Raw genomic sequence first — 23,224 nt, 5'->3', positions numbered from 1 at the left:
TGATATATATCAATAAACACCCTTGAAACGAGAAGTCTGGCAGGTGGTCTGGAAACGGCCTGGAAACAGATAAATTAAGTTAAAAATCAAGTGGTCATAACACTGAAACCTTACTTTTGGATACTAAATCATTTGGGCACCAGTGTCATAGACATATGAATCAATAGTCGTCATCTGATGGGCAAGTATTGAAACTTTTGGGGGTTGTCAAGGGCATTCAAGGTAAGGTTTGTGTGAGGAGCTAGGGTGTTGAGATATGCTAGGGGTAGCTTAGGGTTAGACTAGGTTTATCTGTTAAGGTGCGAACACACATGCAACTTAATGCACGGCCAACCACCCAACATGACGAACCACATGACTTGTTTGTACGGCCAGAACGTACACATGCACAGACCAACTAAACAACCAACTAATTTAAATACTGCACGAGCACCATATCCGCATTCAAGCAAAAACAAGTTGTTCAAACAACTTGTACACACGTGGCCAACCTGCACGAGAGTTGGTCAGTTGATTCGCCAGTTGGATCGGGAAAACTGCCCATTATCAGTTGGTCATCTAGTTGTTTGCTGTCCGTACACGCGCCCAACTATCGTCAAAAACACCACGTTGGAACAATAGTTGGGTGGAAAAGTTACACATGTGTATGAACCTTTAGGGTTGGAGGGGGTAACTATTGTGTAGGGAAAGGATTAAGGTGAATCTGCACTTAAATATTTATGAGTGCAGACTCATGCCTGAGTCATACATTTTGCTTGCCCCTTCGTCTCTCAACAACCTGTTCGCATTGGTCAACTCCCACAATCTATAGTCATGTGATACTGGTGCAAGAACAAGTGAAATTATTGGGTTACAATCTTCATTTAGCTTTGGATAGCTCTTCTAGTAATACAAATAAAATCCCTAGTTTAGGGCCTGAGGTTTTCAGAGTGTGTATGCCTGTTACCAACAACAATCAGTTTAATTTGTAAATCAATACTGCCTGAGAAACAGGACAAACAGTTCAGAAACACTAATAGTCATTTGCACAAACACTGAAGAAGGTAAATGCACGAACAGATTTTCTGCATCCATTGAGATTTTATATAATCAATAGGCCACAGGCCACATTTTATATAATCAACAGGCAACTTCAAACCATCACTCCTTATAGCTGAACATAGATTTAACCACTTAACCCCACAGGCTATATTACCCTTACAGCCAAGAGCCATTTTCCCAGACAGCACTCCTCCTATTCATTTGGCCATAACTTTATCACAAATTATCACACCAAAATGATCTAGATCTTGTTTTGTATGCTACAAATTAGGCTTTTTGGGGTGATACTTTTTCAGTAATTCATTTATTTTCCATGCATTTTACAGAAAAATACAAGGAAAAAACAAGAAAAATACACTTGTCTCCAATTTCATACCCCATAGTTTTAAAATAAACAATGATAGTATAGATTAAACCCACATATTTTATTTGCCCATTTGTCCAAGCTATCACATTTAAATTATGTTCCTAGTACAATGTATGGGACAATATATTATTTGAAAATAAAGGTGTATTTTTTTATGTTTTTGTTTTTTTTGGAAACCTATCAATAATTACAAGCTCTTATTTGCCAATTACTGGTAATATACACCCTCCCCCCCGACATACATATTGTGGTAACTACGGAGTTTGTGTGTGTGTGGGGGGAGGGGGTGGGGGGGGGTTATGTTTAATAAAATAGTCACAATTACTAAATGTATTTATTTATTTTTTTAATTTAATTTTTACTTTTTGACCACTATAAACACTATCCTGGGTTACCAGGAAGTGTTTAATTTTGTTTTTTACTTTAGATTTTACTTTCATTATTATGAATGTTTCCTTTCACCAATCACTGACATGTGGATCCCACCGTGAACGAATGGCAGGAGAGTGTGCAAACCCTCCGCTGATTGACAGGACACACCAGTATTTCCTGTTGGAAAGAACAGTGCTCAAACTGGACACATAAAAATGTCCAGTTTGAGTTAACAAGTTAACACAGTATCTTGAGTTTTAACAGACTACTGAAGTGATAGAACTGTGAAGGCTGCAGGGGCGTAGCAATAGGGGGTGCAGAGGTAGCGACCGCATCGGGGCCCTTGGGCCAGAGGGGCCCCATTGGGCTCTCCTTCAAGCACAATATTAGCTCTCTATTGGTCTTGTGCTGGTAATAATCACTTCTATATATGCTCTAAATACTTGTAATCATTAACACACTGTTCCCCATCCCCTTCTTGCACCTCCAACACTGTGGTTGTCCTTGGCAGGTTTTGGTGCGCCGTATCAATTGTTATGTATAGAGTGCTTGGGGGGCCCCATGTAAAACTTGCACCGGGGCCCACAGCTCCTTAGCTACGCCACTGGAAGGCTGACATATTTATTTCCTTTTAAACAATACCAGTTGCCTGAATAGTTGTCTGAATCACACACCTGAAACAAGCATGCAGCAAATCTAGTCAAACTTGAGTCAAACAGGTGATCTGCATGTTAGAGGCAGAGAATTAGCAGGGCAGCCAGGCAATGTGCATTGTTTAAAAATAAATAAATATGGCAGCCTCCATATCCTTCTCACTTCATTTGTCCTTTAAAGATAGATCATGAGATACTGTAGCTAAACTGGCTTCCTATCCAGTCCAGAATCAGATTCAAGATACTGTGACCTACAAATCTGTCCACAAAACCTGTTCAACCTACATTTCCAATCTCACTCAGAGGTACACACCTAGCCACTCACAGCGCTCCTCCAATGAACTTCCTACCTCCACCCATTAGGGCAGCCCACTCCTTCAACATCTTCAAGAAGGCCCTCAAAACTCACCTTTTCACTCTGGCCTACCATACCTCACTAGTGTTCTAAACCCACAGCTGAACTCTCGTTCCTTACCTTTTGTGTCTTTGGCAGGGTCCTCCTCCTTCTGTGTCCTACCTGATCACGCACCTTCATCACCGCACACCCATCCTATGGATCTGAGTGAACTCGACTGGCCTAATCTCCATGCTCCCATCCAGGGACTGACTAAGCATTTCCTGTACTCATACTGTGCTGCGTGATCTATTTTGCATGTATTCCTGTATTGTCATACTGCTGTATGTCACCCCTAAATATTGTCTGTAACCTTAACTAATGTCCAGTGCTGCGTAATAAGTTGGTGCTTTAGAAATACAATAAGTAAATAAATAAAATTATTGTTTAAAAGGTGTAGGTTAGGTTTATGCTTAAAGGAAAGAGTTATGGGGGGGGGGTTATTAGGAGCTAGGCACTGGGCAGGTGTTGAGGTAGCCATACATTTAGCAGTTTTGATTTAATCGACTAGGCGATCAACTTTACTGGGAGATAAACTTGCGTGATCAAATGAAAGTCAATCAACTTGTGGCCCACACACTACAAGCAATATCCTATGCGATTCGCCTTCACTAATCGATCTGACTGATATTGTGCCTCCATGCTCTGAATGCCAAAATCGAGTGAGTGTCAATCAAGTGATATGTGAAGAGTAGCCGATTCCTGTGCAATCGACTGACATCTTCTATCCTGCTTGATTGACTAGGTTGGTCGACTCAACATGATATCTTTCACTTTTCATCGATTGGGCATTATAATTATTATTATTAATACTGAAACATTTGATAAAATGATCTAATTGAATAGTCAATTGTACAGCCAAATCACCAAGATGTATGGACACCTTTAAGGACAGTGATATGCTAAAAAGGTGAGTTGGGAAGAATTCAAGGTCTCATAAGACCCTTAAAACTGGCTAGTGACAGAAACCTATTCTTTCCAAAGGAAAGTTTTCCCACTGTCCAAATATCAAAAGCCTGATTCATACATATACTACAGCAGGCAGAAAAGCAGTCACAAAAAGGAAAAAGCAAAGTCAGAATGTTAGCACTGCAACTTCCACTGTGCCACCCAAATGTATGACCACAAGTATCATCAAAGGAATGTAACTGATGTACAGTATATGACTGGAAGATACTTCTAGTCATAGTGCAGATATGCAGATACCCTCCGCACAGCAACCAAAACCAAAATGTAAAAAATAAATAAATACTATACATGTTGCTTAGAGGGGATTTGGATGTAAAAATCCATGTTAAGGAATAAATAAATAAAATATTCTAGGTTCCAAGAGAATCAGTCCTTATACAAATGATCTCTATATATGGTTCAAATAATTTAGGAAGCTGCATTACACAGATCTACTTCTTTTTTGGTATATACCCTAACTTCTTCTGGAACTTTTGATGATTCCTGTGAAAGCTGCCTTGCATAGCGTCATTTGGTACTGAGATAGGAGTCCTTACTCTCAACTGTGCCCTCATCCCTATGGATTTGAAGTATACTCTTTCCCTATGGTATGAGCGGGCCATTGCTATAAACCCATTGGTAAAAAATAATTGTACTTCTTGGCTGGGGCTTAACTAGAAACCACTGGGCCCTCCTGCAAAACTTTGGATGAAGCCCCCCCCCCCCCCCCTCGCTTTCTGCACAGGTAAACTAAGCACCAATGTTAATCATTTGGCTAATGCACATGTAAATGTGTTTTCCCTATGCAGATAAAAACAGACAGCAGTGAAGCACTGCATGCATTTTCTCTATCAATTACATTAGGTTCTGTGATAAAATGTGCATGTTTTCACACATACAGACACATGGTGTGCAGAAAATGCATACAGAAAACTGACAGACGAGTGTGCTCCCAGCCTCAGCTTATTATACTCACTCTGTCCATCTCTGATGGGGCAGAACTGGCTCTGCAGACTTCTCCAGCATCATTTCAGGACAGAGCACTTGGGGAGGGGTAGAGAGGTTGGGGCTGGTAAGAGCCTGCTGCACACTGAATAGGGACTGTCTACAAATCTTTGTATGATATCTCATCAATGGTTGAACAGATGCATTCATTTAGATCAACTGTGCAGAGGGCAGAAGGTTTTTTTTCTCTCCTTGCTCTTAGTTGTTGTCAGTCTCTCAGAACAGGGAAAAAAACTTCTCCCTCACTGGGCCCCCTGCGGCTTCTGGGGCCCCCTGCAACTGTATGCCTTGCAGGGTCTATTGTTACGCCTCTGCTTCTTGGATTGTAAAGGCATTATCATCAGTGAAACACAGAAATTACTTATAGTGTCTACATATAGTGGTGACATGTAAGTATACAGTATACCTTATTTTTCAGACTATAAGATGTTCCGTCCCACGCGGGCGCGCTGACGTCATCGGACGTCCTCCGGGCTTTACTGCGCAGGCGCAGAACTACTGCGCCTGCGCAGTACAGCCCGGAGGACGTCCGATGACGTCAGCGCGCCCGCGTGGGACGCAGAAGAGCCCGTCCTTGGAGCGCAGAAGAGCCCGACCTGGCAGCCGGCCTGGCCAGGTTGGGTCGGCCACCGAAGACGACCGGAAGCCTCTGGAGCGGCGGCGAGGGCATCTCCTGCCTGCCACGGGCTGGAGGAAGCCCCAGGTAAGTGAATATGGATTTTTATTTTTTTAAAGGTTTCCCTTTCCTTTAAAGGGAAAAATGAGAAAAAAAAGAAAAAATACACTATTTCTCCATTTCCATCCACTATAGTTTTCAAATAAACAAGGTTAAAACCCACACATTGTATTTGCTAATTTGTCCTGGTTATCTCAACATTTAAATAATGTTCCTAGTACAATGTATGGCGATAATATATTAGTTTCTGGTTTGTGTTTTTTGTTTTCTCATTGTATTCTATCAGTAATTAAAAGCCCTTATCTTCATGATTAACAGTAATACACTCTCATGGCATACATATTTTAAAAGCTAAGTCCCTAGGGTAACTATGTATTCTCTTTTCAATGCTGTCACTTTTGTTTTTTTTTTTTACAAGTATTTATTTGGGGGTACAGAGTACATGAAAATAACAGTTTTATTGCTTTTCATTCCGTTTTCCGGTAAAAAAAAAATCACATGACTTAGCCCTCAGTTGTCAAACAACACAAAATCTATTCTCTCACTTGTCACGGTTAAAATGATACCCTATATACATAATCAGATAGCTTATTGGGCATACAGCACACTGTTTAACCACAAGTACGCCTATCTACTCCCCTGAGCTTCAGGTGAAGTTTTGTGGGGAGTAGATAAGCGTAGCAAGGGTTTCAAAGTGGTTAACGCACCTCGGTTAAGAGGACAAAATCTGAGTTCTTTCCTCAACAAAATCCTGAATGATAGGAACAACTGCAACAACAAAGAATATCTGGACTGTTGCAACCAGATCACTGATCTATAAACATGGGCCCAAACATATAGTACTCTGGAACCTGAATAGCTTATGGTTTTAAATATTTAGCAGAAAACTACCCTTATGAGCAGGCCCGTGATACCAAGTGAGGCGACTTCCTCAGGTAGCATAAGTCTGGAAGCAGCACCAGGCAGAAACAGGAAGTGAAGAGAGTGCCTGGCCAACCTATACTGGGGGCAACTGTACCTGGCTAACCTATACTGGGGGCAACTATACCTAGCTACCATCAACACTGGGGGCACTTATAACTGGCTACCTACCTATACTGAGTGTGTTTTTGGGGGGGCTCACCGCACCTATAACGTGCGGTGCAAATTGTCGGGTGCTCAGGGGGGCGTATCCTCACTAGTTTGCCTCAGGCAGCAAAAAGTCTAGAACCAGCCCTGCTTAGACATCTGCCTGAGGAAAGGGACTAATTATCTGAAAGTTTCAATCTAAATCTTTTTTAGTTAGCCATTGAAATATATCACTTTTACGATATCTTGGGTTCTTTTTTATTCCTATATAATCCCTTCAGGTGATGCAGAAAAGAAACGTTTTCTTTTGCTGTGACCTCTTCTGTAAAGCTTATCTCTTGCACTTTCTCTTTCTTGCTCTCCTATTGATTTAGTGTGCATTTCCCTTGAAGTTAAGCTGCATAGAGATGATGAAACGCCTCCCTGCCGTACCGCTTTCATGACAACATATTTCACATTAGAACAATTGGCAGGCCCTGATATACACCCGAGCTTCTGCTGGTAACCAGAGAAAACTATTTTCAAATCAATAGTCCGCTTTTAGTGTTCTGAACAGATGGAATCAAAGGTTCCCACTCACAAGATTAATCAGATGTAAATCTGAACTTGAGACATTCGGAGCTTATAATGACAGGGCCCTCTACGTGAACACATCAGAGATGGGCAATTTCGAGTACACGATTTGACCTATGACAGAATCATACAAAATAAAACAGGAGGCAGAAATGTTTTACGCTTCTACAGAATTCAAATTTCCCATCTCTGGAAACATAAGTGTTTTTTTTCTGATGTCACCTCATCTCACCTGGTTCACATTTTTTATTGCATAGAACCACAGGGCAGTTTCTAGGCTGAATTGCACATAGGGCGAGGGTGTAAAAATTGCGCCCCCTTCCTACCACCTCTGCGGACTTGCGAACCCGTACTCTTTAGGGGTAGTCACACAGCCATGGGTCACAAGTAGATGTGCCTACTTCATAGTGACCAGCCACTCATCCAGGAGAAAACAGGGACCAGGAAACCACACAGGCTAAGAGAGCCCGGAAAGCCGACTCCTCCATGGGTGCCATGCACTAACAGCCTGCAATACCGCTACAGTACATCAGGTGTCATCACGCAGTGGTGACGTGATGATGGCTTGACGTCTGACGTAGGCAGCCCAGGAGGAGACATGGAAGGTGATCGCGCTGGTAATTTTTTTGGCTGTAGCAAGCGTCACCAGCTCCCTAGCGGTTATGTCTTTCTGTCAGCACTCCCCTTCTTCTACTTGCCGGTCTGCACCCAGGGTGGTCGCCCTGCCCACAGCCCAAGAAACAGCCCTGTAAGACCATATGACCAGTAATATACAGAGCTAACTACAGGGACGTTGCTAGGATTCTGAGAGATCTGGGGCACTTTGGCACCGCAGCCAGAAAATGGGTGTGGCCATGCACCAGGATGTGGTTGGGGTCATGGGTGGGGCCAAATTTACATTAACTTAAAAGCAATCTAAGTAGGCCTGCCCCAGCCAAAATGTTGGATGAAGCCCCCTCTCCATTAATATAAAAACAAATGCAGCATATCACATAAATAGGCTGTGTCACTTAAACATAACTAGGCAGGTTATCTGGCAGTTCCCTGACCTTCTAGTGGACTCCCCCATGGGCCTCTCATTGAGGCACCACAACTCCTGGCATGCCCCATAGAAGAACCACAGCTCCCTGCATGCCCCCATAAAAGCATCATAGCGCCAAGCATGGCACCACAGCACCCAATATGTCCACATAGAGGCACCACTGCTCCCAGCATACCCGCCATTGAGGCACCACAGTTGACTCTGCTCTGCTGTTGACATCCAGGGCACCCCAGAATAGATCCGGGGCACATGCCGCTGATCTTTGGGGCTAGTAACGCCCCTGGCTAGCTATATTTCCAACAATGAAAGATTTGAGATCTAGATATTTTTATCTGATTGTGATGAGGGAGTCCTTAAGGAATTGTTTGTCTACAGTCATAGTAAAATGGTCCATGTTTTTTTACCTTCCTCTGGGTGGCTCAGCTGGGGTTTATGTGGGTCCAGGATTATTTAAAGTGAACCTGAACCGAGTAAAATAATTTAAAATAAACACATGATGTACCTGCAAATTAATATTACATACTTACCTCGCCATCAGTTCTTCTCACAAGCTCACCATTTTCTCCTAACAACGATCCCTTCCAGTTCCGACAAGATTTTGACAGAACTGAAATATATCAGTTTGCTGTTAGTTATAACTGAAAGAACAACTGATGTGCAAGGTAATGCCCATGATTTCCTATGGCTCAAGTGGGCAATTTTGCAGTTTAAACGTGTACTGACCTGGAAGCTGACCCTGGTTCATCGCCATCTTTAAAATGGAGGACTGAGAATTCCATCGAGAAAGAGATTGGTGAGTAGACTATCCTGTAAGTATGCCGTGTGTATGTTTATTTTGACTTTTAATTTTTAATTCACGTTTGCGTTAAAGGGAATCTAAGATGGGCGAATAAAAGCAAAATATACATACCTGGGGCTTCCTCCAGCCCCCTCCGGCATGATCGCTCTCACACTGTCCACTTCCGACTCCCCGTTTGTCCACAATTGGCCCCGGTCCTCCAGTCTGGGGCCAGCTGCGCATGCACGGCCTTGCCAGACACACACTGCTACGCATTCATGTCGCCTGGAGCGCTCTTTGCCTATTGAATACTACTGAGCAGGCGCAGAACACTCCCGGCAACGGAGGTCAGACAGGGGAGCACGCCTGGCCAGACTGCGGCTGCGCCGACTGGAGAATATTCTGGGGCCAGTTGCAGGTGAAGGCGGCTGAGGACGACAAGGGAGCGATCAGGCCTGAGGGGGACTGGAGGAAGCCCCAGGTATATATACATTTTTTTTAAGGGGCCCCATCTCAGGTACACTTTAAGATTAAAAATATTACCAGGCGTTCATCATTTTTTTCTACAAAGATTCTCTTTGAGAAGAATTCATGGAGAAGCATGTAATCAGTTTGATTGATTTGTAAGTCTCTGATTAGCTAGTTGCGATGATGTGATCATTATTATATCCTGTTTTAGCTCAGATAATAAGCAGAGGTGAGATCACAACCAGGCAATCAGAGACTTCTTCATGCCTTTTAAAGAAAACCTGTAATGGAAAAAAACTCTCTGGGGGAGACTTACCTCTGGAGGGGGAAGTAGAAACAGTTCAGATTTATTTTAGAATTTGTACCACCTGTAACAAAGAAATGTTTTTTTTTTGTTTTCTTTTTTTTCCCTTCAAACTCAGATGCGTGATTGGTAGTGTTGGGCGAACACCTGGATGTTCGGGTTCGGGAACGTTCGCCGAACATGGCCGCGATGTTCGGCATGTTCGGGCCGAACCCCGAACTCCCCGAACATCCCGCTTTTGGGGGCCCTATGGGGTTGCAGGCATAAGGGGGGAGCATGCCCCGATCGCGCGGGGGGGGGGGGGATTCCCCCCTCCCCCTCCGCTAGCGCTCCCCCCTCTGCCCGCTTCCCCATACAAAAGTTTAAGGAAAGTAAAATAATACCGGTGGTAGTGGCTGGCAGTGGCACTGTGAAGTGAGTCAGGAGGAGGAGTCCGGAGAGTGACGCGTTGAGGGAGGCCGGGCAGCGGGCGGTTCAGCGGTAGTACCCTTGTGGTACTTCCGCCCTTTCTCTGACCTCACATCCTCTGCGTGATGACGCATACGAGGGTACGCGTGACGCGTACCCTCGTATGCAGAGGATGTGAGGTCAGAGAAAGGGCGGAAGTACCACAAGGGTACTACCGCTGAACCGCCCGCTGCCCGGCCTCCCTCAACGCGTCACTCTCCGGACTCCTCCTCCTGACTCACTTCACAGTGCCACTGCCAGCCACTACCACCGGTATTATTTTACTTTCCTTAAACTTTTGTATGGGGAAGCGGGCAGAGAGGGGAGCGCTAGCGGAGGGGGTGGGGGGAATTTCCGACCCCCCCTCCCCCACGATCGGGGCATGATCCCCCCTTATGCCTGCGACCCCATAGGGGGGCCGTATTCGGCCGAACAGGGCCCTGTTCGGCCGAACAGGGGCCCTGTTCGGCCAGGCATTGAGCCGTTCGGGCGAACCCGAACAGTTTGGCCGAACACCACCAGGTGTTCGGCCGAACTCGAACATCACCCGAACAGGGTGATGTTCTGCAGAACCCGAACAGTGGTGAACACTGTTCGCCCAACACTAGTGATTGGTATGGGGAGGTTGTCAACTTATGGCGTAGTAGCTTGATAGCCAAACACCAACGCTGCAAAGTGTCATCATCATTGTTTGAACAAGCATAATTAAGGTTTGTTTTATAATTTCATTATATCTATGCGTGGTTTAAATACCATAAACTTCTCCCTTACACATCCTTCCCATTTCCGGGTTAGCCACAGCATTCCATCTTATTTAACTTGTATACCTCAATGAAAAGGGGGGGTGTATTATCCTGTTGATCTAGATTCTGAGCATGTATAAAACATTCAAACGTCTTACATTCAGCCAGCCATACCCATCCTTAACCCAAAACCTATACATACTAACCTACCCCAATCCACATGACCATCACCTTTTCCTGCACTTACTGTAAATTCCTCTTCTTGTTTAGACCAAAGTGCATCTTTAATTATAAATTGTTTTATTTCAGCTTCATAAAACAGTTAAAAACCATGACATTTTCATCAATGATCTCAGTGACCAAGAACTCATTATTTTCTATCTATAGCGCAATATAAAGTAAAAGCGAAATGTATGTATATAAATACAGCCCACACATTAAGTCATGATTTTCCCTGTGCTTCTAAAAATCAAAGTAGTTTAAAGCGAGCCTATGTAGAACTGTGGATGGAGTTAGACTTGAGCCTGAGTCATAAATTGCACCCCTTCCTCCCTTTACTAAAGATGCCCATTAATGATATAATTTTACCAAACCTTTCAATCCAGAAATTGTGATCGAGTGGTCAGTGTAAAAAACAATGGGAAACCCTGGTGGCAAATTTAAAGATGCCCTTACTAGGGGTTTCGGTTTCCCTTTGAGCGTAGGGCAAGGGTTGACAGCAAGATGTAGAGGTTAGCTTGCGGTAGCTGACAGGTGTAGGTGTCACGTGCAAAGGGGGGGGGTTTAGTTGTCAGGGCAGGGTGTCGTGGGTCCCCTGGTGGGTGCTTTGGTGCAACTAGGTGGGTGCTAGGTGTATGTGTGTGTGTGTGTGTGGGGGGGAGGGGCAAGTGCTGGCGGCTGTCACAGTGGTCAGGGCAGGCCCTGGCAAAGCATCTCTGAAAATGTCACTGGGGCTCCCCATCGGTCCCTTAACAGCTTAATGGGAATCCTCCTAAGCACTTTTAAAGGACAATTGAAGTGAGTAGATTATGGATTATGAGTATTATGAGTAGTGAGTAGATTATGGATTAGTGATTGTCACGTCCAGGTGGCTGCTGCTGTGCTGCTGCACGCTCCCGTGCACGCCCCTGTTAGCCCGGAGATCAATGAATGGGAACATAGTTCCCATTCGTTCATCTAAGTCCCCTGTAGAAAGACCGACGGCTTCTCATCAGAAGCCGCCGTCTTTCTGACAAAAAAAAGTTTCCCGTCCTCCATATGCTTCTTGGAAATAAGCACTTCGATTCCAGGGCTAAAAAAAAAAATTTCACTGTGGCCATCTTGTGGCCAAATAGTAAACACACCTACATACATTTTATTTTATAAAATAAACCCACATTATTACATTTAAAATTAACTGTTTACCTCCCATACCAAGAATTACCCAAATAAATTTTTTTATGAAAAAAAATTACAATAAAAAACAAAAAAACAAATAGTTACCTAAGGGTCTGAACTTTTTTTTAATATGCATGTGAAAGGTGTATTATGAGCATTTTTTAAAATTATAAACTTGTAAATAATGGTGGACGCAAAACTGAAAAAATGCACCTTTATTTCCAAATAAAATATTGGCGCCATACATTGTGATAGGGACATAATTTAAATGGTGTAATAACTGGGACAAATGGGCAAATAAAATACATAGATTTTAATGATAGTAGCATGTATTATTTTAACGCTATAATGGCCGAAAGCGGAGAAATAATGCATTTTTTCAATTTTTTTCTTGCTATTCCTGTGAAAATGCATTTAGAAAAAAATAATTCTTAGCAAAATGTACCACCTAAAGAAAGCCTAGTTGGTGGCAGAAAAAAACAAGATATAGATCAATTCAATGTAATAATTTGTGATAAAGTTATTGGCGAATGAATGGGAGGTGAAAATTGCTCTGATGTATAAGGTGAAAAATACCCGTGGGCTGACATTTCACCCTTGTGCTACTTACCGTACGTGTCACAGAAGAAAATGTCCACCAGTTGAGTTGAGGCTTTATTGTGGAAAAGCAGCATTGCTTGAGGTAAGGACTGAATCAAAGCTAAAATATGAAGACTTTCAAATTATTTATTAATCTGCAGATAGCATGTGTAACATTGAAAATGGACTAGTACAACAAATATCTGGGATAGAATATATTCAACTGTCACGATCTGTGACGATAGGTGGACGCAGAGAGTGTCTGATTACCGGTAATCTGCAGTATCACCGGCACACAGACGTATATCTGATTATGGGTGAGCTGCAGTCTCACCGACAATCCGATATATAAACTAACCCCTGCCCACTCAAGGTATATAGTGATTGGTGCAACAGTAATAGGCACTACGCAGTGGCGAGACACACTGCTAGCGGCAACTTCCGTCCAGCGGCAAGGGCCCGCTGGAGGAGGATAGTGAAACAAGCAAAATTCGGCAACAGAGTATCAATAAAGCAAGGTACAGAATCAGGAGGCTAGGACGGAGTTTAATAACGAGCCGGGGTTCGGCAACAGGAGATCGGAATATCAAGGTACAGTATCACAGATCAGAGGCGAAAACGTGAGGTACAGCAAGGTCGGCAACAGGAGATCAGATTGGCAAAAGTACAAGAGGATTAGGCAAGAGCAAGGTCAAGAACGAGCAAAAAGGTCAAAGGCACAGATAAATCACAATGGTATGTTTCTTCCAGTACTTATATATTGGCAGTACCAATATATAAGTATACTGTGGATCCGAGAGCTAACACAGGTGTGATCGCTACAGCGGACACAGAATACTGACAGTCTGCTGCTTAAATGCAGACTGTCACTTCAGCAAACTCCACCCCCCCCGATGATGTCAGGAAGGAGGCGGCAACTGTCCCGGCAGCCTGCTCATGTGATTTTCCTCCTCAGGGCATAAAGGGCGTGACGCTCCGTGCGTGCGCGCGTTGCCCTGCCCTGCTGAGACATGCTCCTGGTGGTACGCTGAGCGGAGGAGGATGCCGCCGGGACAGACCGGAAGTTCGGGGTCCCGATGACGTCAGCCGCGAGCGCGGCGTTCGCACTACCGCTGGCGGTGGGGGTGAGTCCATGCCTGACATCAACACAGTGATTTCGAGATATCTATGCCAAACTTTACAATCTATGTCAAGTCTCAGGGGAAGGTTTGAGAGAGGCACCGGTTTCAGACATGCTGAAATATTTGGAACAGGCTAACATGCCGAAATTGAGTGAAGAAATGGTGAAAGACATGGAGGTTCCATTCTCTGAGTCAGAAATTATAAAGGTGATAGCGAGTATAAAGACAGGTAAAGCGCCAGGCCCAGATGGGTATCCCATTGAATATTGCAAAAAGTTTAAGTCTATCCTGGCCACTTACCTGTGTAAATTATTCAATGCCCTGGCAGATCCCGACATTGAAGCTCCCTTGCCACTACAGACACTAGAATCTCATGTGACTGTAATAGCCAAGCCCAATAAAGATCCAGCAGCTTGTGGAAGTTATCATCCGATATCACTACTAAACTTGGACTTGAAAATTTTCTCAAAACTTCTAGCTAACAGACTGGCCGAGCATATGGGTTATCTTGTCAATTGGGACTAGGTGGGTTTTATACTCAACAGAGAAGCACGTGGCAACACAATGAGAGCCTTAGATCTGATCATGTTCGCCCAGTCGAACAATATGCCATGCATGCTTCTATCAACGGATGCAGAAAAAGCATTCGATCAGGGGAACTGGCAGTGCTGGGAGATATTAATTTAGGAGTCAAGATGACGTCATGCATAGAAGCGATGTACTCCCGCCCGCATTAAGGTCAATGTAATTTTATCCATTCCATTCAATATAACTAATGGCACAAGACAGGGCTGCCCCCTTTCTCCTTTGATCTTCGCTCTGGTGCTGGAGCCATTCCTCTGCCATGCACGTCACAACCCTCATGTGCCGAGTATAGAAATTGGTAAAAAGGCACATAAAATTGCGGCTTACGCAGATGACCTCTTATTTTTCCTGACAAATCCTCTAACAACGCTGCCTAATTTAATGTTGGAATTTGATAGATTTAGCAAACTTTCTTACTTTAAAGTTAACTACGACAAATGTGAGGCTTTTATTGTGGGGCTGGCTGAGACGGTAAAACACCAACTGGAACACAGCTTATCCTTTAAATGGAAGCCCCAACATCTTAAATACTTGAGGACATACATCTTGGACTCTCAGGGCAATATCTATGCTCATAACTTCCCGTCTATGCTGAAAACTCTTGTTGCAGACTCAAAAAAATGGGTACTTCCTCAGTTGCCTTGGTTAGGAAGGATTTCAGTAATTAAAATGAACATAATGCCCAGGTTGCTGTATCTCTTTCAGACTCTCCCAGTGCCAATACCTATGCTATTCCTTCGACAAGCGCAGTCAGCTTTAAATAAATATATATGGAAGAAAAAGCCTTCAAGAATTAGAAGGGAAATTCTATAAAAACCAAAACAAGCTGGTGGGCTGGCTGTACCCAATGTTATCTACTACTGTTTTGTGGCAGCTCTCACTAGAGCGGTGGACTGGGGAGACATAGCCTTCACAAACAATGGGTGAGTTTGGAGCAAGATTTGTCTCCGCACCGTTAACTAACCAACTCTGGTACACAAAATTTACTTCTTTGAAAAAGGACCTCCCACCTCTGTCTGCACGTACGGTGCAGGTGTTTGCTAAAATTACAAAATTCTCAGATCTCTCACCATGGCCGCAGCCTTTGCTGCCATTAATTGATAACCGAGATTTACCATTACGTAGTGGTGCCCTCTGACACTGGCTGATATCACTCACCAGGGTGATTGGCTGACATTAACGGAACTCCAACGTAGGCTTGGGAAACCTGGTCTAGATTGGTGGGGCTACTTCCAAATAAGACTGTATGTTCCCAGACCATGATGATATATGCTGGAGATGTGGGAGAGCCATTGGTTCATTGTTGCACATTTTATGGACCTGCCCCAACTGGTAGAGTTCTGGAAGAAGGTAGAGAGACTAGTGAAGCATGTCACAGAACAAAACACTCCATTTACACCTGAATTTTATCTTCTACATCACAACGACTGGTCAATGAAATCCTACAAGAGGTTTGTAGTTAAGCATATGCTGAATACAGCTAAATGTGTACTAGTACGTAAATAGAGAGTTGTCCTGCCCCCGAGCTCGGATGAGTTAGTCCAAGAGCTAGATCACTTACTGTATATCTGATGGAAGACTTGACCCACACAGCACTTAGTAGGTCTGATGCTTTTAAAAAAAAACATGGGCATTTTGGGCTATGTTTAGAGAATCGGAGGACCTCAATGAGGTATAGAAGGTATTGATACCTCAACAGATCAGACTATTGATAAATGAGTATTCCACATACAGGAATTATGTTCGAGAGCATACATGTCAAAATCCAGCCCGCAGGCCAAATCTAGCCCTCAGAGCCATTAAGTTTGGCCCTCAAGTGGTTTCCCTACTTTGCTTTATATTTGGCCCTCTCTAGACCATCAAGAAAGATATATTGGAGGTGAAGCCCTAGAACACCAGGGAAGCCATATGGGGGAGGTAGGGGGAAAGGCGTACATGCAAAAAGGGCGTCGGGAAAAAAGGTTGTGGGGTGTAAACGATACACAAATAACGTTTACAAATAATGTTTTACAAATTAAAAAACATTTAATAATGTGTATGAAATCGTAAATTGTGAAAACGATAATCTTCCCTGTTTTAAAAGTGAAACTTATAATTACGTTTGTTAAAAAAAAAAAGTGTGTTCGTAATAACTGTTGTAAAATATTAGTAAATATTACTAACATTTTACTACAACTAAACCTAACCTTACTCTCACACAGAACCCTCCCTGTACCTATCCCTAACCTAAAGACCCCCCTGGTGGTGCCTAACCCTAAATATCCCCTGGTGGTGTCTAACCCTACATCTCCCCTGGTGGTGCCTAACCCTAAGACCCCCCTGGTGGTGCCTAACCCTAAATCTCCCCTGGTGGTGCCTAACCCTAAGACCCCCCTGGTGGTGCCTAACCCTAAGACCCCCCTAGTGGTGCCTAACCCTAAGACCCTCTCACCCTAAAAGCCCCCTTTGTGATCGCTTTATTGTGTGGAGAATAATGTTTTACAAATAGTGATTGTAAAAAATATATTACAATTTACGTTACGTACTGATCGCTTTATTTAGTGAATAATAATGTTTTACAAACAGTAAGGGATAACATTTTAAATAATGTTTTAGTTAAATACGATAAATGTTTAGTATTTTTGTAAAGGTAATTTGTCACGGGCGCATTTTGCAAACTTAAATCATCACAAGCGCCGTTAGAAAACATTAAAAATCTCCGGGCGCCGTTTGAAAAAGCTAATAATCTCTGGGTGCCTTTTTTTTCCAGTTCGGCGCCCATCAAACGATATTTATTATGTGAGTGAATTGGCGGCGCCCTTTTTGTCCACTAGCCTCATGAGGCCAAATTTCCTGCTTCCGGGGGAAAACACTAAACACTAGAGATGGCCCGAAGCCCGGATTTTCGGCGAACTTCCGCAAAAGTTTGGTTCGCGCGAACTTCCGCGAACCGCAATAGACTTCAATGGGGAGGCGAACTTTGAAAACTAGAAACATTTATGATGGCCACAAAAGTGATGGCAAAGATGTTTCAAGGGGTCTAACATCTGAGTTTTTGCATGGAGGAGTGGGATACACGCCAAAAGTCCCGGGGAAAAATCTGGATTTGACGCAAAACAGCATTTTAAGGACAGAAATCACATTGCATGCTAAATTGGAGGCCTAAAGTGCTTTAAAACATCTTGCAGGTGTATACATCAATCGGAGTGTAATTAGAGTACTGCTTCACACTGACAGACCAAACTCACTGTGCAATGCACGGCAAATAGCTGTTTGTGTTGTGACGGCCATGTTGGACTGGTGCGCACCATGGCGAGAGTGCAGGCGATATCGGTTTTCAAGCCCATATGGACGCCAGGCTGAGTTAGCTCAATGACAGAACAACAGTAATTGTCCAACTGATCGAATTTGGTCTGTCCACAATGAAGCAACGACTTGATTATCTTTGGTGCGCCACCCCCCGAGTAGTGTTGGGCGAACATCTAGATGTTCGGGTTCGGGCCGAACAGGCCGAACATGGCCGCGATGTTCGGGTGTTCGACCCGAACTCCGAACATAATGGAAGTCAATGGGGACCCGAACTTTTGTGGTTTGTAAAGCCTCCTTACATGCTACATACCCCAAATTTACAGGGTATGTGCACCTTGGGAGTGGGTACAAGAGGGAAAAAAAATTTAGCAAAAAGAGCTTATAGTTTTTGAGAAAATCGATTTTAAAGTTTCAAAGGGAAAACTGTCTTTTAAATGCGGGAAATGTCTGTTTTCTTTGCACAGGTAACATGCTTTTTGTCGGCATGCAGTCATAAATGTAATACATATAAGAGGTTCCAGGAAAAGGGACCGGTAATGCTAACCCAGCAGCAGCACACGTGATGGAACAGGAGGAGGGTGGCGCAGGAGGAGAAGGCCACGCTTTGAGACACAACAACCCAGGCCTTGCATGAGGACAAGAAGCGTGCGGATAGCATGCTTTGTACCACCATGCAGTCATAAATGTAATAAAGATAAGTGGTTCAATAAACAGGGACCACGCGGCAACGCTAACCCAGCAGCAGCACACGTGATGGAACAGGAGGAGGCGCAGGAGGAGAAGGCCACGCTTTGTGAGACACAACAACCCAGGCCTTGCATGAGGACAAAAAGCGTGCGGATAGCATGCTTTGTACCGCCATGTAGTCATAAATGTAATAAAGATAAGAGGTTCAATAAACAGGGACCACGCGGCAACGCTAACCCAGCAGCAGCAGCAGCAGCAGCACACGTGATGGAACAGGAGGAGGCGCAGGAGGAGAAGGCCACGCTTTGTGAGACACAACAACCCAGGCCTTGCATGAGGACAAAAAGCGTGCGGATAGCATGCTTTGTACCGCCATGTAGTCATAAATGTAATAAAGATAAGAGGTTCCATAAACAGGGACCGGCAACGGTAACCCAGCAGCAGCAGCAGCAGCAGCAGCACACGTGATGGAACAGGAGGAGGCGCAGGAGGAGAAGGCCACGCTTTGTGAGACACAACAACCCAGGCCTTGCATGAGGACAAAAAGCGTGCGGATAGCATGCTTTGTACCGCCATGTAGTCATAAATGTAATAAAGATAAGAGGTTCCATAAACAGGGACCGGCAACGGTAACCCAGCAGCAGCAGCAGCAGCAGCAGCAGCACACGTGATGGAACAGGAGGAGGCGCAGGAGGAGAAGGCCACGCTTTGTGAGACACAACAACCCAGGCCTTGCATGAGGACAAAAAGCGTGCGGATAGCATGCTTTGTACCGCCATGTAGTCATAAATGTAATAAAGATAAGAGGTTCCATAAACAGGGACCGGCAACGGTAACCCAGCAGCAGCAGCAGCAGCAGCAGCAGCACACGTGATGGAACAGGAGGAGGCGCAGGAGGAGAAGGCCACGCTTTGTGAGACACAACAACCCAGGCCTTGCATGAGGACAAAAAGCGTGCGGATAGCATGCTTTGTACCGCCATGTAGTCATAAATGTAATAAAGATAAGAGGTTCCATAAACAGGGACCGGCAACGGTAACCCAGCAGCAGCAGCAGCAGCAGCAGCACACGTGATGGAACAGGAGGAGGCGCAGGAGGAGAAGGCCACGCTTTGTGAGACACAACAACCCAGGCCTTGCATGAGGACAAAAAGCGTGCGGATATAGCAGCAATGCTTTTTGCCGCCATGCAGTCATAAATGTAATACAGATGAGAGGTTCAATAAACAGGGACCGGAAACGCTAAACCATCCCAGATGTTCATCGGTCATGTTACTTGGTTGGGGTCCAGGAGTGTTGCGTAGTCGTTTCCAATCCAGGATTGATTCATTTTAATTTGAGTCAGACGGTCTGCATTTTCTGTGGAGAGGCGGATACGCCGATCTGTGATGATGCCTCCGGCAGCACTGAAACAGCGTTCCGACATAACGCTGGCTGCCGGGCAAGCCAGCACCTCTATTGCGTACATTGCCAGTTCGTGCCAGGTGTCTAGCTTCATGCCCGGTTTCAGGTCCAGCGGTGCCAGCCACAAATCCGTCTGTTCCTTTATTCCCCTCCAAATTTCCTCCCCTGTGTGCTGCTTATCCCCAAGGCAGATCAGCTTCAGCAACGCTTGCTGACGCATGCCAACAGCTGTGCTGCACTGCTTCCACGATCCTACTGCTGCTGGTGCTGGGTTAGCGTTTCCGGATGAGGTACAGCTTTGAGATGCGTTGGAGGAGAAGGAGTCAGAGAGGTAGGTGCTGCTGTTGTTATCCAGTGGGAGGGACGGCGGTGCAGCTGTTTGCGGCGTGGGCAACACCCGCGCCGTAGCAGGTGAGGAATCGCTGCCAGGCTCCACAAGGTTCACCCAGTGCGCGGTAAGGGAGATGTATCGACCCTGGCCGAACGCACTCATCCAGGTGTCAGTGGTGAGGTGAACCTTGCAGGCAACGGCATTCTTCAAGCTTCGGGTTATTTAGCTGACCACGTGCTCATGCAACTCAGGCACTGCAGAGCACGCAAAGTGGTAGCGGCTGGGAACCACGTAACGTGGGATGGCCACTGACATCATGCCCTTGAAGCTGTTTGTCTCCACCACTCGATATGGCAGCATTTCGCAGGCCAGAAGCTTGGCTATGCTGGCTGGCTGTTACTGCCACGGCCCGGGGGTCATTTGCTGGCAATTTCCTCTTGTGCTCAAACATCTCAGAGACAGACAACTCAACCGTAGCGCTGCACACCGAAGGGCTGTTGGTTGTTGTGTTTGATGAACACTGGGAGACCTCAAGAGCACTAGTCCGGAAAGTGACAGTGTCAGCATCGTCTGATGTTTGTGAATGTTGTGAACCACGCAATGGCTGGGCTACTGCTGCTGCTGAGGCGGGTCTGGTGGTGAGTCTGGTGAACCCAAGGGAGGCAGTGTTGCTGGTGGTACCCTGTCCTGCCGCGTTTGCCCACAGAGTGGGATGTTTGGATAGAATGTGGCGGCTCATGCTGGTGGTGGAGAGGTTGTTAATACTTTTCCCCCTGCTCAGGCGGGTCTTGCACACAGAGGCGGGACAAGGTCCTCCAGCACCCAAGGCTGAGACACCAAAGTGCGCCCCTCCATCCCTCCCACTCCAGCTGTCACACACTGATTGTTATTAGACTAAGAGGCACCACAGGGCCCACAACCTCCCCAACACCTTAATATGTAGTTATCTGGCTTTCAGTCACTGCCATGTATCCCCTTTTCTTATTTCTTTCTGCTTCAAATACAATTAGGAATGACAGCTGAATGAATTCTGCGCCCCCTACTACACTGCGCCCTGAGGCTGGAGCCTCTCCAGCCTATGCCTCGGCCCGGCCCTGCTTGCACACCTTGCAAATCGCCATGGTAACATCCTCAGTGCAGTCTTCAAAGAAAGCCCAGACTTTAACTGGCTGAGGACTCGGACCTCGTGCGTGATGTGCTGGTGCTGCTTAACCCACTGCTGGACGCTTGAGAGGTCATCCAAGTAATTATCTGGTCCTGTTCTTTTGGATCTGTGAGGGTTGTTGTCCTGGACAACATGGGCAGTATTGAGTGGGTTTTCTTGGGTGCTCCCCTGTGGCCTGTACGTGAACCGTCAGGGGAAACACCTCTTCCCTTGCCCCTCCCTCTTTCACCGGATTTCTTCCTCATTTCACTTATCCTTAAAGTACACGCTGACTGGCAGCAGTACAGTGGCAGTACAGAAATGCTATACAGTGGTGGGTGAGCGGTGTACCACTATTGTCAGCAGTGACACAGAGCACAATGCTATACAGTGGCGGGTGAGCGGTGTACTACTGTTCCCAGCAGACACAGAGTGGAAGTAAACACAATGCTATATAGTGTGGCTGAGCCGTGTACACAGAGTGGCATTAAACACAATGCTATATAGTCTGCTATATAGTCACCCCGAACAGGGTGATGTTCTGCAGAACCCGAACAGTGGCAAACACTGTTCGCCCAACACTACTGGGAGGGAACGCAGATTTTAGTACCTAAACACACGATACAACATGTTTTCCGGGGTCGGACTCTGAGGCACATACAGATGGTCCCGATCATCATCCTCATCATACAACTCTTCTCCTGAGTCTGACCCACCCACCACCTCTGCCACCCCAACATCCCCAGACACAGACCCCTCATCGTCCTCAACATTAACTTGGGATGCTGGCCTGAGCCAGACCTCCTCCTCCACATCAGGCCCCATCATCTCCTCAATGGCAGCCCTCATTAATCGCTCTGGCGACGGACTGATGGACACAACGTTCTCCTCCGGGGAGGGCTGCTGCTGACCACTGGCTGCTGGGGTGGATGTTATAGCTTGCGTGGGGCGTTGGCTGTTGCTGTTGTTGGGAGTGCTGCTCACAGCGGAGGTCTCTGGGGAACTCATGTTGAGCTCATATAGTGGTTGACGGTGAGTGGAGTATTACTGATCCCAGCAATATACACACTGACTGGCAGAGTACGCAATGCTATATAGTGTGGCTGAGCGGTGTACACAGAGTGGCAGTAAACACAATGCTATATAGTCTGGCTGAGCGAGCGGTGTACTACTGTTCCCAGCAGAATCAGAGTGGCAGTAAACAATGGTATATAGTCTGGCTGAGCGGTGTACACAGAGTGTCAGTAAACAATGGTATATAGTCTGGCTGAGCGAGCGGTGTACTACTGTTCCCAGCAGAATCAGAGTGGCAGTAAACAATGGTATATAGTCTGGCTGAGCGGTGTACACAGAGTGTCAGTAAACAATGGTATATAGTCTGGCTGAGCGGTGTACACACAATGCTATATAGTCTGCTATATAGTGTCAGTAAACAATGCTATATAGTGTGGCTGAACGAGCGGTGTACTACTGTTCCCAGCAGACACAGAACAGTACACAGAATGCTATATAGTGTGGCTGAACGAGCGGTGTACTACTGTTCCCAGCAGACACAGAACAGTACACAGAATGCTATATAGTGTGGCTGAACGAGCGGTGTACCACTGTTCCCAGCAGACACAGAACAGTACACAGAATGCTATATAGTGTGGCTGAACGAGCGGTGTACTACTGTTCCCAGCAGACACAGAACAGTACACAGAATGCTATATAGTGTGGCTGAACGAGCGGTGTACTACTGTTCCCAGCAGACACAGAACAGTACACAGAATGCTATATAGTGTGGCTGAACGAGCGGTGTACTACTGTTCCCAGCAGACACAGAACAGT

At 45.4% G+C, this 23,224-nt stretch overlaps 1 protein-coding gene across 2 annotated transcripts in view; it reads right to left on the bottom strand.

Moving 5' to 3' along the window:
- The window catches only part of NMNAT2 (nicotinamide nucleotide adenylyltransferase 2), a 182,891-nt gene that overhangs the window by 113,975 nt on the left and 45,692 nt on the right, over window positions 1-23,224 (bottom strand). For both annotated transcript variants that reach the window (XM_068239673.1, XM_068239674.1), the window contains exon 3: window positions 12,867-12,956. In XM_068239673.1, the coding sequence (XP_068095774.1) occupies window positions 12,867-12,956 (90 nt within the window). The remainder of the gene's footprint in view (window positions 1-12,866; window positions 12,957-23,224) is intronic.

This window comes from Hyperolius riggenbachi, chromosome 6 (genome assembly GCF_040937935.1).
Source record: "Hyperolius riggenbachi isolate aHypRig1 chromosome 6, aHypRig1.pri, whole genome shotgun sequence".
Classification (NCBI taxonomy): domain Eukaryota; kingdom Metazoa; phylum Chordata; class Amphibia; order Anura; family Hyperoliidae; genus Hyperolius; species Hyperolius riggenbachi.
The sequence above is the reverse complement of the archived record's forward strand: the minus strand, read 5'-3'. Positions and strand labels throughout refer to the sequence as shown.